At 31.4% G+C, this 15,371-nt stretch overlaps 1 protein-coding gene across 1 annotated transcript; it reads left to right on the forward strand.

Annotated features, from left to right (window-relative positions):
- Positions 1 to 7,120: 7,120 nt before the first annotated feature.
- Positions 7,121 to 15,133, forward strand: LOC114282865 (peroxisomal adenine nucleotide carrier 1-like). Its single transcript, XM_082914987.1, has 5 exons — positions 7,121 to 7,595; positions 12,444 to 12,675; positions 13,718 to 13,864; positions 14,010 to 14,167; positions 14,290 to 15,133. The coding sequence occupies exons 1-5, from the start codon at positions 7,453 to 7,455 to the stop codon at positions 14,567 to 14,569; spliced, it is 960 nt and encodes a 319-aa protein (XP_082771113.1). The 5' UTR covers positions 7,121 to 7,452; the 3' UTR covers positions 14,570 to 15,133.
- Positions 15,134 to 15,371: the final 238 nt, after the last annotated feature.

A 15,371-nucleotide genomic window follows, 5' to 3' on the forward strand; every position in this document is an offset into this window, starting at 1 on the left:
AAAAAAAAGAAAGAAGAAGAAAAAAAAAAAATTACTACAAGAAGAGTAAAAGGTCAAATGATAATTATATATGGGTTTGGCTTTCTCCGATTCATGATCAGATTAGAGGGTGTTGTTGGATTTGTGAAGGTTCATCACAGGTCTCGTTTGATAATCTGAACCGTTCAATGTGTAGAACTCATCGAGTACTATATGTTTGTTAAACATCAAGTTAATTGGATATCGATAGTTACATGATCAAATCGGTTTTGTAAAAAAAAAAATTGGACGGTGAAAAAATAAACAGTTAACAGAAATCTGATCTGATGAAATAGCTATCAATATCCAATCAACGTGATTTTTTATAGGTATATAGTACTCGACCAATTCTACACGTTGAACGGTTCAGATTGTTGAAACGAAACTCGTGGTGGGCTCCTACAAGTCCAACAGCACCCTTCAATTCGATCACAGATTGGAGAGAAGTCAATCCCTATATATATATATAAGCAATTTAACCCAAAAAGATTGATATCATAGGAGTATTTTGAGAGGTTGGTTAAAAACTGATTTTTTTTAATTTTTTTGGCTTTTCTTGAAAAAATGTGTAAAAAAAGTAAAGAAGTAATGTGATTCAAAAAAAAAACTAAACAATTAAAAAATTGACTTTTAACTAGCTTACCAAAATGGCCCATAATTGCAATAATTTATAATTGATTATTTTATTAACATTAAAAAAATGGAGATCAGTCTTTATGTGACATTAATTTCTAACTTATTTATTTGTTTGTTTAAACCTGCTAAGTCTTAAAAAAAATCTAACTTATTTATTTGTTTAAGAATAATGTTATATGTATTAATTAATGTACTAACTAATATACTAATAGATGATGTGTCATAATTTTAGAAGTTTTAGATATTTATAATTTGTGTAATAGGTAGGGTCAGTAATAATAACATAATACTGGTTAATACATAATGTGTACATTAATTAATACATGTAACATTACCGATTTATTTAAACCTTTTGAGTCTTAAAAAACCTAGGCTCTGTTTTTAAGTTTCAAATCATAATTTCACCTTATATTCGAATACTCTCTTTGGTTTAATTTTTAAAAATTGATTCCAATGCCACATTGAATACACATTCCAATATATGTTTTGCAGAGTTTTGGAATTATCATCAAATAAATGTGGGGTGGGCCCAACATTTGAATATACTAGGGGTGTACACGGTCCGGATTGGTTCGGTTCTGAGAAAATCTAAGAACCGAACCAATCCTAACGGTTCTGTGATTTTGAGAACCAGACCAGACCGTTACACTTGTAAAACCGAACCAGAACCAAACCGAAAAAACGGTTCGGTTTCGGTTTTGGTTTACGGTTCCAAAAATTTCTATTTACAAGAATAATTTATTAATATTAGCAAAATAATTATTCAAACTAATTGCATTTAACTCATGATAAAAACTAATAACATTAAGGCATTACTTAATATTACATATATATACCATCCTAATATCATTAAAATTATAAAAAATCAATTAATAAAAATAAAACTTGATATTATATATATATATATTTTTTTTTTTTTTTTAAAAAAAAAAAAAACGGTTCGGTTCGGTTCGAACCGCGGTTTTTTCATAAAATCCATTAACCGAACCGTTTTTACGGTTCTCATATTTCTTAATCCGTAACCGAACCAATTCTTAATAGAACCGAACCAAACCGTATAATTCGGTCTGGTTCGGTCCGGATTACCGGTTTGAACGGATTTTTGAACAGCCCTAGAATATACAGTCCAATGCATGTTATAAATCCGAATACTTAAAATAAAATTTGATGACAATTTAGAGATTAAATAAAAAAGAAAAAAAATAATTTGACTAAAGTAATATTTTTTTAAAAAAATTTAATTGCAACTTGTTATTTGAAAAAAAAAATCTATATTTGTTTTTTATATTTTTTAAATATAGAAATTATTTTTTTAGATCGTTTTTAAACAAAAACAATTTTAAAAAAAATTCCAACCAAATATACAATTAAAAATAATTTTAAAGCACTAGCTAAATATTTTTTAACCAAAAAAAAAATTAAATATTTTAAATAAAAAATATTTTCGAAATTTTTAAAAATTTTCAAATAAAAAATTTATTTTTTCAATAATTATTTTTTTTAATTAAATTTTAGAAAGAGTTGGTTATGAGATTTGAATAGAATTTTCAATAGAGTTTTGAGTTGTATGTTTGGTTATGAGTTAAAAAATTTTGAATTAAGTTTTGAATTTTTTTTTTCAAAACTCGTAACTAAACAACTGTTCTCATTTTAAAAATTCAAAACTCAATTCAAAATTCAATTCAAAACTCTTTTAAAAACTCACAATTAAACAAATTTTTTCTTTTCAAATCATGATTCTAAAACTAAACTAAATGCAATCCTAAATTCCCAAAATATTATTACAAAAAGAAAACAAGAGTAGCCCAATTGATTTTCTGTCATGTATTATAAATTAATAACTTAAAAATATAAGTCAAAATCACTTCTCACCTAGGTTTTTTTATAAATCAATCCCCCCCCCCCAACTTATTTAAACTATTTTTGTATGATAAATTAAAATTTAGTTTCTTGTTTTAATCTGTAAAGTAAAACAAAAAAAAAAATAAAAAGTTGACCAAGGACAAATTAAATAAATAAATAAGTCAAAAAAATTGCTTCTTTTATTTTTCTTCTTTTTTTTGGGCGAATTACACTAACGTTCCGGTTGTTTAGGACTTATCACTCTGATTCATGATATTTCAATTGTGATACATTTGATCATAAATTTTGAATTTCGTTTCAAATAAAGACAATTGAATACACTATCGCTCCATTTCAAGAGCAAAGTTGTTAATTTAATAAAATATACACTAGTTTGATAAAAATAAATGTCAAAAAATATTTTTTACCCACCAAGATAAAATTATATAAAAATAATATTTTTAAATTTTTATTTTTTTATCAAATTAATTTTTAGTATGTTTTGGATAATGATGATGTAATGAGTGGCTTTTTTGTTGATATTTTTAGATGTTTATCATGTAATAGATGGTTGTATTTGTTGTTTATAGATATTTTTGAATGATTATCATGTAATAAATGATTATTAGGTTTTTAATGTGTAATCGATATATTTAATATATAAAATATTTTTAGTTTTGAATTTTCTGATTTAATAAATTGGTTTAATAATGATATCAAAATTATCATCATGTTTTACCTTTTTAAAAAATATAAATTTAACAAAAATAAATATAAAAAAATTATTTCTATTCTTCAAAAGATAAAATTATATAAAAATGATATTTGCTTTAATTTTTTTCACCAATTTATTTTTTTGTTTCTTATAAAAAATGTTGACAAATCAAACCAAACAGATTTTTATAAGCAAGAAAATTCTAGCATTATTCATTAAAAAAATTGTTATTACATTTCAAATAACATATAAGTTAACCATTACAAAATAAGTTGTATGATTTGTCTTTGAAACGAGCCATTTGCAAATGAAATTTTTTTTATTATTCTTATTTAGAATAAAATTTAAAATTAAATATATCACAATTAAAAAATTAAAGACAAAAGTAAAATAAATATCAAACTGACGGTTAATATAATTTATCTATTTTTTATTTTTTACAAAAAATATAAAAAATAATAAAATGATAACTAATGTTTTTGGAAATTAACCACACCGCAAACGACGATAATTGCAATTTCCCCAAATAACAGTATGCCGCGTTTGGCAGTTGACAGGAAAAAAAAAATCAAATTTCACGTTTTTCAAAGCCCAAGAAAACGCCATCCCTCTGGTCGTCTTTTATTATACATGTGAGCGTATGATGCCGTTTTGGCAACACACCAAAAACGCAGCTTTTTGTGTGTGTTGCCAAAAACGCCAGGTTGTCCAAACGCCCCAAATCCCATTTGGGAAGACCAAAAACGTAACATCCAAATTTACCAAATTACTCTCTAGAAAATTTTAATTAATTAATTCAAAAATCAATTAATTAATTCAAAAATCAAAAAGTAAGGATATTTTAGTCATTTTGGAGTGATGTGACACTTTTAAAAAATATTAAACCAAAAATCAAAAAAGTCAGCTTTTTACCAACTTCTCAAATCACTTCCAAAAAAGCCAAAAAGCTTGATAAAAAGTCAAAAGTCAGCTTTTTAGTATCTAAGACCATTTTCAATAATTATTGCTATGATATCATTGTTATTATTATAATTTGATAATGAATAATGTTATTTTGTTAAATTATAGTAATGGTGCTTCAATGGTTATTTGTTATTTTGATAAATCTCAATCAATTTTTCCTCCAAATTTATAGGTGTTGTTCAGATATAGGTTTTTTTGTGATTTTATTTTTGTTTATTTTTTATCTTTTATGACTTTTTTTTTAACTGTTTGTAAAAAAATTATATATTTATATTATTCTCGACTAGACAAATAAAAAAAATAAAAATTTGAGAAAAAAAATTAAATATAATTCACCTCACGCAAAAACATATCACTACATATTGCATTCAGTTGTAGAAAACATTGAAAAATAAAACAGAAAAAAAAAATTCATTACAAAATTAAAAAATGACATTGGAAATAAAGGCTAAATAAATGACATTGCAAAATTTAAAAATATATTATCCCATAATTATTCATCAGAAGGCAAGAGGAAATAGTAATTTGGACTACTAATATTTGAGGACCACTTAACGAAAATCTCATTTTTTCACATTATGTAATACGCTTTCATCTGAGGGTCTAAGTGAGAAATGTTCGTAATCATTATCATATGTTCTTCATTTTTTATCTCATGTTATTGTCTTCTGATCTCAAAATCATTTTTTTTATCTCAAATTTTTTCAGTTCCTGCAGTGCTTGAATTATTTTTTCTTTTCTTTTATCTTTCTTTTTTTCCTTCTCAGTAAAGTATTGGTTAAATGTATCAAATTGTATGCTCATTTTTTAGACTTCAGCTTGAACGAGTTGATTTCTTCGAAATAATTCTTTTACAGTTTTCCTACCCAAAGGTTTTTTAACTTTTTCAGAGACACTGCCCTCACCAACAGTTGGATTGTTACCAACACTGGGATTGGTGTCATCTTTAAGAGAAATGCAGTTATCCATAGGGGAATCGGAGACTGAATTAGGGAAAAACGGTGTATGTATCATTGATTTCACCGTATTCGTGGGAGTTACATATTGCTACCTGATATTGTTTTGCAAAATTAGTCAACAATGTTCAAAAACAAAATGTTTGTTTTCATCTTGATGGTATAACAGTTTTGCTTGAAGCATCTATATCAATAAAATATTAAATTAATTAATTAGTTAATTTTTATATAAGACAAAAAAAAAACTAATATAATAAATGAAAATGAAATCTTTACTATATCAACTTGTGGTGTCCCACTTGGATGTAGATTTTCGACTTGCGCTAGACACCCACAAAATTTGTTGCAACATTTCATGATTACATCCCATCGAGATGAGATAGACACTTGTGTTCTTGAGTGATCATTCTGCAGCGAGCAATAATTTTCAAAAATTCTTCCCCAAAAATGAGCATGCGATTGCGAATTTCTAACAATTGGGTCTTCAGTAATGTGACACAAAGCTTTACAAATTGACATATCTTCTTGAGTGGTGAATGATTTTCCTCTCATTGTTTTTTATGAACCTTCCATACTGATTGTGTGAAAAATTAAAAAGAAAAATATAATTGAAATAAAAATTGTTGCTGTAAACTCAAATTGATGAAACAATGTGTGTGTATTTATACTACTATAAAAATATTAATCTTTTTTTTTACTTGTTGAATTTATAGCTGTTGGTATGTTATTTGTTTTGAAAAATAGTCGTTTTTTTACTTTCAAATTAAAATAGAGCCATCGGGTCAAGTTACACATTCCCAATCAGTACCATCACTGTTGGATTATAAACATCCCATGGCTGAGATGAGGCCCTATCAAAACATATCTCTCCTCTCTCTATATTCCTCATTTTGATCATCAAATGTATCTCATCCATCAAACCCTATCTCACTTCTCTCTCTTCTCTCTCGGTGTTTGGGGGTTTTGAAAAGGCGATTAAGGGTGAGAGAGGGATTGATTGAGGATCGATTGGAGATAAGAGAGGACTCGATTGTAAAGCTACGGTTGTACCGGTGGAGATAGAGAGCTTCTCTCTCTTCTTTCTCGGTGTTTGGGGGTTTCGGAGAGGCGATTGGGGATGAGAAAGGGACCGATTGAGGACCGTGAGAGAGGGACCGATTAAAGATCGATTGGAGATGAGAGAGGAATTGATTGTAAAGCTACAATTGTGGCAATTGAGAGAGAGAGAGACAGAGATGAGAGAACCACCAGATTTGAAGATCGAACCAAGGACCACCGGATCTATTTGAAGATCGATAACCTTCCATATCGATTCTCAACCAAGGACAACAAGATCGATTCATTCACAGATCGATTGAGGTACTTTTTCTCCCATTTTCTTGTTGAGATTCATTTGTTAATTTTGTTAACATTTATTGATGAATTTTGAGAGTGATTTATTGATTTTGTTGATTATGTAAAAAACAAAAAACAAAAAATAAAAAATTGCTGATTTTAGGTAAATTAAAAAAAATTGTTGAAAAATAATTCGGTGAATTTTGATAAACAAATAGTGAAAGAGTTGCTGGAAGGGAGAGAGGGAAGGAATGAGGGAAACAGTTATTTTTGGCTAAGTTGGCACAAATGGCAACTGCCAAACTTGTGTCAAATTTGATACAAGCTTTGGCATTTTTCAAATTTGGCAGCTACTATATTCAACCATTGGAGCATCATTTTTTAACAAAGTTGCTACATTATAGTAATGACAGCTCCAATAGCAAACCATTAGAGATGCTCTAACAATATAGTGGCTTCTTCTTCTGTCACGTGGACGTAAAAAATTTCTTATCTTAAAATAAAAAAATATTATTCAAAAACGTAAAAATAAATTTAAATAAAGATCTTAAATTTTATTAAGAACACTCTTTCTATTTAGATAATGTATATATTATAATATTAATTTCTTTATTTATTTTTATATTTATTTGTTTAAATTATACATACATTAGGTGTCCCATCTATTAGTATCTATATAAATGCGTCATTTTCTATAACAAACACGGTGCATTTCCATTTCCACCTACTTCCCAAGCCACTTTTTCTCTCTTTCTCTCTCTCTGTCTCTCTCTTTCTCACACACGAAAACAAACTTGAACATCTCTTCGGGCTTTCCAAGACTCCACGCCTCCTCTCCTCTCCATCGTTTTCTCTCCTCCCTCCATCAATTCTCTCTCTCACTCTCTGTGTTATAATTTATAAATCATATATATAGTGATATCTTATATTTCTCATTCATAAAAGCAAATAAAAAATAAAAAAGAAAAAGAAAAAAAAAACAGTAAGATGAGCGTTGATCTGGAATCTCTATCAGAGGCGACTTCAGGAGCCATTGGAGCTCTGGTGAGCACTGCTATCTTGTACCCTCTTGACACCTGCAAGACCAAGTACCAGGCTGAGGTTCGAGTTCATGGCCAACACAAGTATAGGTCATTCCTCTTTTCTTCTTCTCATAAACAGTATTCTTTCTTTTTTTTCTTTCTTCTCTTTTTGCTGATCGTTGTTGATCTCGTATTGTGAAGTATATCTTATGATGTGATCTCGATCTAACTTTCGATTATTCGATCTAAATTCATTGGAATTTTCGTTGGGTCATGTTGAATTATACTTTATGCTGAAAAGATTTATGCTATACATGGATCAAATTATGCCAGTTTGATTATACCTTGTTAAAAAAAAATATGATTTTTTTCCCAATGGGTTTGGTATCTACATCATGTGGGGTCGTGCTTATTAAATTTGCAGAAGAATCAATTGGCTTACGAGGTCAGATCTGTCTTGTGGTGATAGGGATTTAGGAGTTGGTGTGGTGTTTTTTTTGTTTTGTCAAACCAATTTGGTACTGGTATTTAAGTGGTGATGGGAAGATTAGCGGAAGAGGAGTGGTGGCGAGTTTTAAGCTTGGTTTGTTTGGGTGGAAGTATTTTTTGGTGTTTGGTATGTCAGGAAACGAAATTCTAACTGAAAACGTTTGCTATGATCAACGGAAAATAAGCTTGTTTGAGTAGAAAATATTTTTCACTTTTAGAAGGTGGAAAACATTTTTTTTTTTTTTTAAAGTCCTAGTAAGGATGGTCATTCTACAAAGTCGTATGCAAGTAAGCCTAAAATACAAGTTCCCAATCCCAAACAAGAGTGGAAGGTCAAGGGTTCAAGTAGTGGCGGAGACAAGTAGAGTTAAGCCAAGTGAATGGAAAGAAGTGAAAAAGAAAAAAAAGGTAAGTTGTTGATGCTTCTAGAGTTGATGTTGTTTGTAACCAGCCTCCATCTTCATCAAATGCATTTGATGTTCTCAGCTCTTGTGTTGCTAATGGGAAGGTTCCCTTTTGTGTGTATCCTAAGAGTGTGCCCAATGTGAACTGCTCTCCTTTGGAAGTGATTAACCCCTCAACTGAAGTCATGCAAACAAACTTTTCTTACATTTTTTTCTTTTTTACAAATTGATGTGTACTAAATTGGGTCCCATTTTGCAGGCCAAGGTTTTGTTACTTTATGCCAAGTCAGTGTGACATAAAAAGTTCATAAACAAAGCTTGTTTGTATAATAAATACGACTAAAGAAAACTTGAAAAAGAAAATTATATCAATAGGTAAAAATTTGTTTCAAATTTTGGCACCCCTCAAAACAAAATCGTGGTTCCACCCCTTAGAAGTTGCTTGAGAGAATTGCAAATCTTAAGCTTGTTAGAGAAAAATAACCTCTCAATCAAGGCTAAGAAATCTAGCTGTGAGACTTCTATGATATAGTAAGCAACTTCGCATGTTGTTTGTTGCTTTTGGGCTAGTTCTCGGGCTGTGAGTATTTTTTATTTTTAGTGCTAGGCCTTTGAATTTGATTTGCATGGTTTGATTTGTTGGATTTCTCGGCCGTTTTTCTTGTCCATAGTGGAAGTGTGTCGAGCCTCATTGTAAGTTCTATTTTTTGGTTTATCTAACTTGCTTACCTATCACCAAACACCACAAAAAAAAGTTTTTTGATGTTTGGTGTAACAGAAAGCGAAAGTCAGCAGAAAATGTTTTTTTATGATTAATCGGAAACAAATCTATTTGGGTAGAAAATGTTTTCTACTTTTAAAAGGTTATTTAATTTGCATTTTATGGCATGTTTAAATAGTAGCTTTAGCAATTAAGGCTAAGTTTGGCAAGTGGGAAAAAAGTCAAAAAGTTATTAAAAAAGTTAAAAAGTTATCACTATTCATAAAAAAAAATATAAAAAACATTAATATATAAATATTAAATACAAATCCACTTTTTGTTCAATCAATGTAGGTGACGTCAGGCCAGCTCTACTGAAAGGAAAGGGAAAAAAAATCGCATGGGTACATTCAATCAATTTGAATGGTAAAGTTGGGCCCGTGGGGGCTCACCATGGGTCCCGTTTTGATAATCCGAACCGTTCAAGATGTAGAACTCGTCTAGTACTATATGCTTGTAAAAAATCCTATCTATCGGATATCGCTAACTATATGATCAAATCAGTTTTGTATCAAATTTGAATGGTGTTATAGTTAACAGTTGACAAAAAAAACTAACACGATCAGATAGCTATCGATATCCAATCAAAGTGATTTTTTACAAGCATATAGTACTCGACGAGTTCTACATATTCAACGGTTTCGATTAGAAAAAAGGGACCCGTGGTGGGCCTCCATAGGCCAAACAATACTGTCCAATCAAAGCCCGAAAAGGAGACAATATTTTCCCATGTAATACCAAGCCGGCTGACTGCCAATTCCGTACTGTATACTACACCATCTTCTCCTACACACTTCTTTATACAATTTTTTAATACACATTTTTTCATAAAAAGTCAAAAAGTTAACCCAAACATCCATAATTTTTTTCCTCAACTTTTTAGTCTAAAAAGATAAAAAGTACACTTATTTAGGACACCCCAAACAACCCCTAACTCTCTTGCTTCTTGTTGGTGTTGCAATTTCAAGATGAAATTGACTGTGCATGAGTCCAGGATTGGACAAATTCCCAACTGAATGGCAGTATTGCTCTTGTTCTTGGTTATTATTGTAAACAGTTTGTACTAGGATTTACAGATTGACTTCTTGAAATTGAATGAATTAAGCACCTTTAAAGATTTACTTCAAGGGAATACTTTTGTTTTTGAAACAAACTACCTTTTGCCTGTCGAATTTTCATCATCGTTAAAGGAACAGTAGCATCTGTTGAGTCTATTGCAGGATCTCAGTAATGCTTTTTGGGAACAACCTTTGATGTTTCAAAGATGGTACACTTTCACAGAACCTCAAATGTTCTCCTACAAGGAAGTCCTTGTAGTGTATATTCTGGAATTAGGATAACTACGTGGGAGTTTTTGCCAAATACTTCTTCCTGGAGAAGTTCAAAGGACCACTAGCAGTCAATGCTTATACAAGAATAATTTTCATCTAGCAGTCTTGAGTCAAAAATCGTTATCCCCCTCATTTAGAGTTAAAGGTAGTGCTCAGTGCCCATGTTCTTTGTTCTAAACCTTGTCATTCATTACCTTTTTATTAATCTAGGACTAAAATAATTTATGGAGTTGTAATGCAAGTACTTCAAGTCATGTCAGAACTTATACCAGATTTTAAACTTTGATTTTGATTTTCATTCCTTAGTATGAACCCAAAAGTAATTGAATGAGTTATCCGGCACTGGAACTATCTACAGGATCATGAGTGATGCATAAAAAATAATTGATGTTTAACTCTTTCAGGACTGCCTCTTATAAGCGATTAGAAAATAAGGAAGCAGATTTTCTCTTTCTCAAACTCGTTTTATTGAGAATACCTCAAACTTTTCAATCCATTTTTATTCACGTGTACTGTCATTGTATTTGTTAAATGTCCTGCTTATATTAGAATAACAATGCCCCACATTACTCATAACTGCTGTTAAGTATGATATCAAATCATATATTTTCTTCTACGGGTGAGATTCCGAGTTGATGTTAGATATCCTTCGGTTTTATAACTTATATTCATGCCACTTTCCATTCATCAACCAACATATAAATTTTCATGATCCAGATCCTCTCAAGGTTTTTCTTCATTCTTTGTTTATTTACCAATTCTTCAGAGTGCAAGTAGCCTCTATTGGCTATAACCAAATAGATCTCCCTTATTTGGATGACTGGAATCAAAGAGAAGGAATGAGAATCGTATTACTAGGACTCCCATTATTAATAATTAAATTGCTATGTCTGTGTTATTCAAGCATTTGGTTTGGTTTAATAATTTTAAATATTGTGACCTCATCTACTTTTGTTTTTTACTCTTAAATGGTTCACGTTCCTTCGGGAATATGAGATTACCTTGGGTCATGGGGGAGCGTGTGGATTAGATTCCTACTTCCTTTGGGAAAATGATTATAGACTGAATAGTTAAATCTGTAATAAGGAATCACTTCCCCACTCCAGTCTGTTCAAAACGTGAAATCACGGGGACCCGGAATCACATTTCCATTCCCCTAGCTTTATACTCATTTATGTTCTATCTCATCCTTCTCATGACAAAGGTATTTGTAACCATACAGTTACCACCATCCTTTAAATTTGATCTCTACACTATAGCCCATACAAGATTTCTCTGTACGGAAGATATTTTTTTGGCAGGTAGGCCATAAAGCTAGAACTTGGATTTAGCATACAGATTTGGTGGCATCGTGATTGTTTAAGAAGTTGACCTTTCTTATGCCACTTGATTGTTCTTAAATCATACTATGAGCTATTTAACATACACAAATTTTATTTTATTTGTTTGATAAGTACAACATTATAGAAGAGGGGATAAGGGGGTGCACAATTTTATAACTATATCACAATACCATTCTAATAATTTCTCGAAGAGTGTCTTTACTTATGCTACCTGTGGTCTTTGCTTGGCCTGTAAGTTGTTTATGAACCTTTATAAAGCTACGAGCTGTTGATGTTCAAAATTTTACAACTGTATATACAACCAGCATAATCTTTTGTTGTAGCCAATATGTAGCTTATTAAACTCTCTTCCGCAACACCCCCCCCCCCCCCCCCCCTTTTCTTTTGTTTTTGTTTTCATTCCTTTCTTTTTCCTTGTTTCATCTCAATGAGAATTCTGGAATGAGCATGTCAAGTGAAAGATCTGATGCTCCGTGATGATTTTTGAGGAGTGTGAATAACATGTCACTTGGCTTACACTTCTTTTCAGTCTGGAAGATCTGACGCTCCTTGAATGTTTATCAAGTCAGAATTTAATTTTTATAAACTGGTCAGTAGTTTATTTGGTTCATTTGCTCTGGCTTCTGCAGGAACCTTTCAGATGTTTTATGGGAAGCAATATCAACTCGTCAGATTCTTTCTCTGTACCAGGGCCTTGGGACCAAGAACCTGCAATCCTTCATTTCCCAGTTTGTCTACTTCTATGGATATAGTTATTTCAAAAGATTATACCTGGAAAAGAGCGGTTCCAAGTCAATTGGAACTGCAACAAACCTGATTCTTGCTGCTGCTGCTGGGGCTTGCACAGCGATTGTTACTCAGGTGAGCCATCTTTTGGAAGCTAATATGATTGATTTAGGATAATTTTTCAACTCACCATCTACAATTTGAAGATATTGCTTCTATCGTTTCAAACTGCCAACCCTGTGGTATATGGAAATTGAACTTTTGTACAAAATTTACAATTGGCAAGGAATGAACTGTATCAATTTTACAGATATGAGATCCGTGCTCTCAAAATGTAGAACCTGGATCTTCGATATATGTACCAGGAAACAGTTCAGCTTCTTTTTTTATCTTGCTTTAATAATATGGATGGATTTCTTGATAGTGGAGGAGTTTTTATCCAAAAATGGTGGAAATGTTAATTGGATTTGTAGTTCAAGCTATTGAGCAAATCAAAAGCTAAAATAATCCTTGTTTATGAAATATAGAACTTGGGTACTTGAGTTGGAATATATTATAGCCATCTAGTACGACTAAACTCCAGTTCTAATATTTGATAATGCATTATAGTGTGAGCTTTCAACTAATGCTCTATTAAATTATTTAAAATGTGGATCAAAGAGACAGCAACATACATGGTCACATTGGCTTTGATTTGTTTTTTTGAAGGTTCTAAATTTGCTATTGAGCAAATCAAAAGCTAAAATAATCCTTGTTTATGAAATATACAACTTGGGTACTTGAGTTGGAATATATTATAGCCATCTAGTACGACTAAACTCCAGTTCTAATATTTGATAATGCATTATACTGTGAGCTTTCAACTAATGCTCTATTAAATTATTTAAAATGTGGATCAAAGAGACAGCAACATACATGGTCACATTGGCTTTGATTTGTTTTCTGAAGGTTCTAAATTTGCTTTCACTGACTTTTTGGATTTTATCAACTATTTGTGGTTGGAACAATTGCAGCAACATCCAAGTTATTTGTTTATTTATTATTTTGTATCATCTTGTCTGAATCAAATGGGGCGTATGTCTTTTATTACTTGAGTTCTAATGTCTGACTTTCTGATATATCATCATGGAACCCAACTAATCAAAATAATAATGAAGTTAGAATAATTATTGTGTAGCCCCTGGATACAGCATCCTCAAGAATGCAGACAAGCGCCTTTGGGAAATCAAAAGGGCTTTGGCAAACCCTTACTGAGGGCAGCTGGAGTGAAGCATTTGATGGCCTTGGTATTTCTCTTCTATTGACCTCCAACCCTGCAATTCAGGTACTTTATGTTGCCTTTCATAAAATTATTGACTTCATTACTCAATCCCAAACCTCACAATTCAAGTAATATCATCTACCTAAAGTTACCTACATTGAACTTGGAGATTTTCTACAAAGCTGATACTAGACTTGTTATGTGCCAGTATACGGTTTTTGATCAGCTAAAACAAAGGCTCTTGAACCGGAAACAGAATAAAACTGAGAAAGGATCATCCCCAGAAGCAATATCTGCCTTCTCAGCTTTTGCTTTAGGTGCAATTTCGAAAAGCATAGCCACCATTTTGACATATCCTGCAATCAGGTTTGCATCAATCTCTCATGCCCTCTAACTTCTTCGTCTTTTTTTTTTTTTTTTTTTTTTTTTTTTCCCATTCCATAATAAGTATGTATTAAACTGCTCAAGACATAAACGCTGATCAACAGGTGTAAAGTTATGATTCAAGCTGCGGACTCAAATGATGATAATGCCAAGAAAACAAGGCGAAGGTCCCGCAAGACGGTGTCTGGAGTTATTTGTGCCATTTGGAGGAAAGAAGGGGTGTTGGGATTTTTTAAGGGACTGCATGCTCAGATCTTGAAGACTGTACTAAGCTCTGCGTTGCTTTTGATGATAAAGGAGAAAATCAATGCAGCGACTTGGGTCCTTGTACTTGCAATGAGCAGGTATTTATTGGTAACCAAAGGTAGACTAAAGAATGCTTAGCAGTAGTGAACAAGCAAGTGTACTTTGAATTGATTGGATTGCGCAAGAATAATGACTTCGTTTGAGATGAACAAGATGGGTCTCTCCGACAGGAAGTTTTGATTGTAGTTGTAGAGGAAGACTGCTATTTTGTTAAAACAATAATCATGTGTAGGCATGTGTGACAGTAAGGATACTAGATTTTCCTTTTAGGTTAATCCTCTTGAATTCATTTGTAATTGTGCTTGATAGTTTCAATAGACTGTTACTATTAATAATCCCTATAACATTAGGAGAACTTTTGAAGGATTCTTTAGTGCAAATGGCCTACAGAGTGGATGGATAACTATCCTTGGCTACCTATGGAGAAATTTTTGTGCGCAGAGAGGATAGATGTTACGTGGTCTCGTTCTCTGTTATAATTAGCTTAATAGTGGGGTCCATTACATTTATGTTAGTATTTGGGAGAGAGTGGAGGACGTGTGCATTGTGATTGGTGGAAGGTAACACATGGTGTACCTTCACAGCATGTAATAATTTTTCGTATCTATGACCATCCTTCTAGCGTTTCTCTTATTGATAAAATTTATTTGTTTGGTTCTAGCAATGGAAAGGAAAAGGAACACAGTTATCAAGAAAAAAATCTCAAAAATTCATTTATTTTTGTTTGGTTAACCATAAAAAATATGAACACAGTTACACAGGTAATTTCATTTTCTGTTATTTTATTTTTCTTCTTTTTCAAACATATCTTGGATTCAAATATAGAGCATTAAAATTGATGTAACCTAGGGGCTGGTTGGTGCAGCTTATCTCTGTTGTT

This window comes from Camellia sinensis, chromosome 2 (assembly GCF_055761805.1).
Source record: "Camellia sinensis isolate YWXY chromosome 2, ASM5576180v1, whole genome shotgun sequence".
Taxonomy (NCBI): Eukaryota; Viridiplantae; Streptophyta; class Magnoliopsida; order Ericales; family Theaceae; genus Camellia; species Camellia sinensis.

Coding starts and splice junctions, on each gene's coding strand:
- LOC114282865 (XM_082914987.1), top strand. CDS start 7,453: ATGAGCGTTGATCTGGAATCTCTATCAGAGGCGACTTCAGGAGCCATT. Junction 7,596..12,443: donor CATGGCCAACACAAGTATAG/GTCATTCCTCTT, acceptor TGGCTTCTGCAG/GAACCTTTCAGATGTTTTAT. Junction 14,168..14,289: donor TTGACATATCCTGCAATCAG/GTTTGCATCAAT, acceptor GCTGATCAACAG/GTGTAAAGTTATGATTCAAG.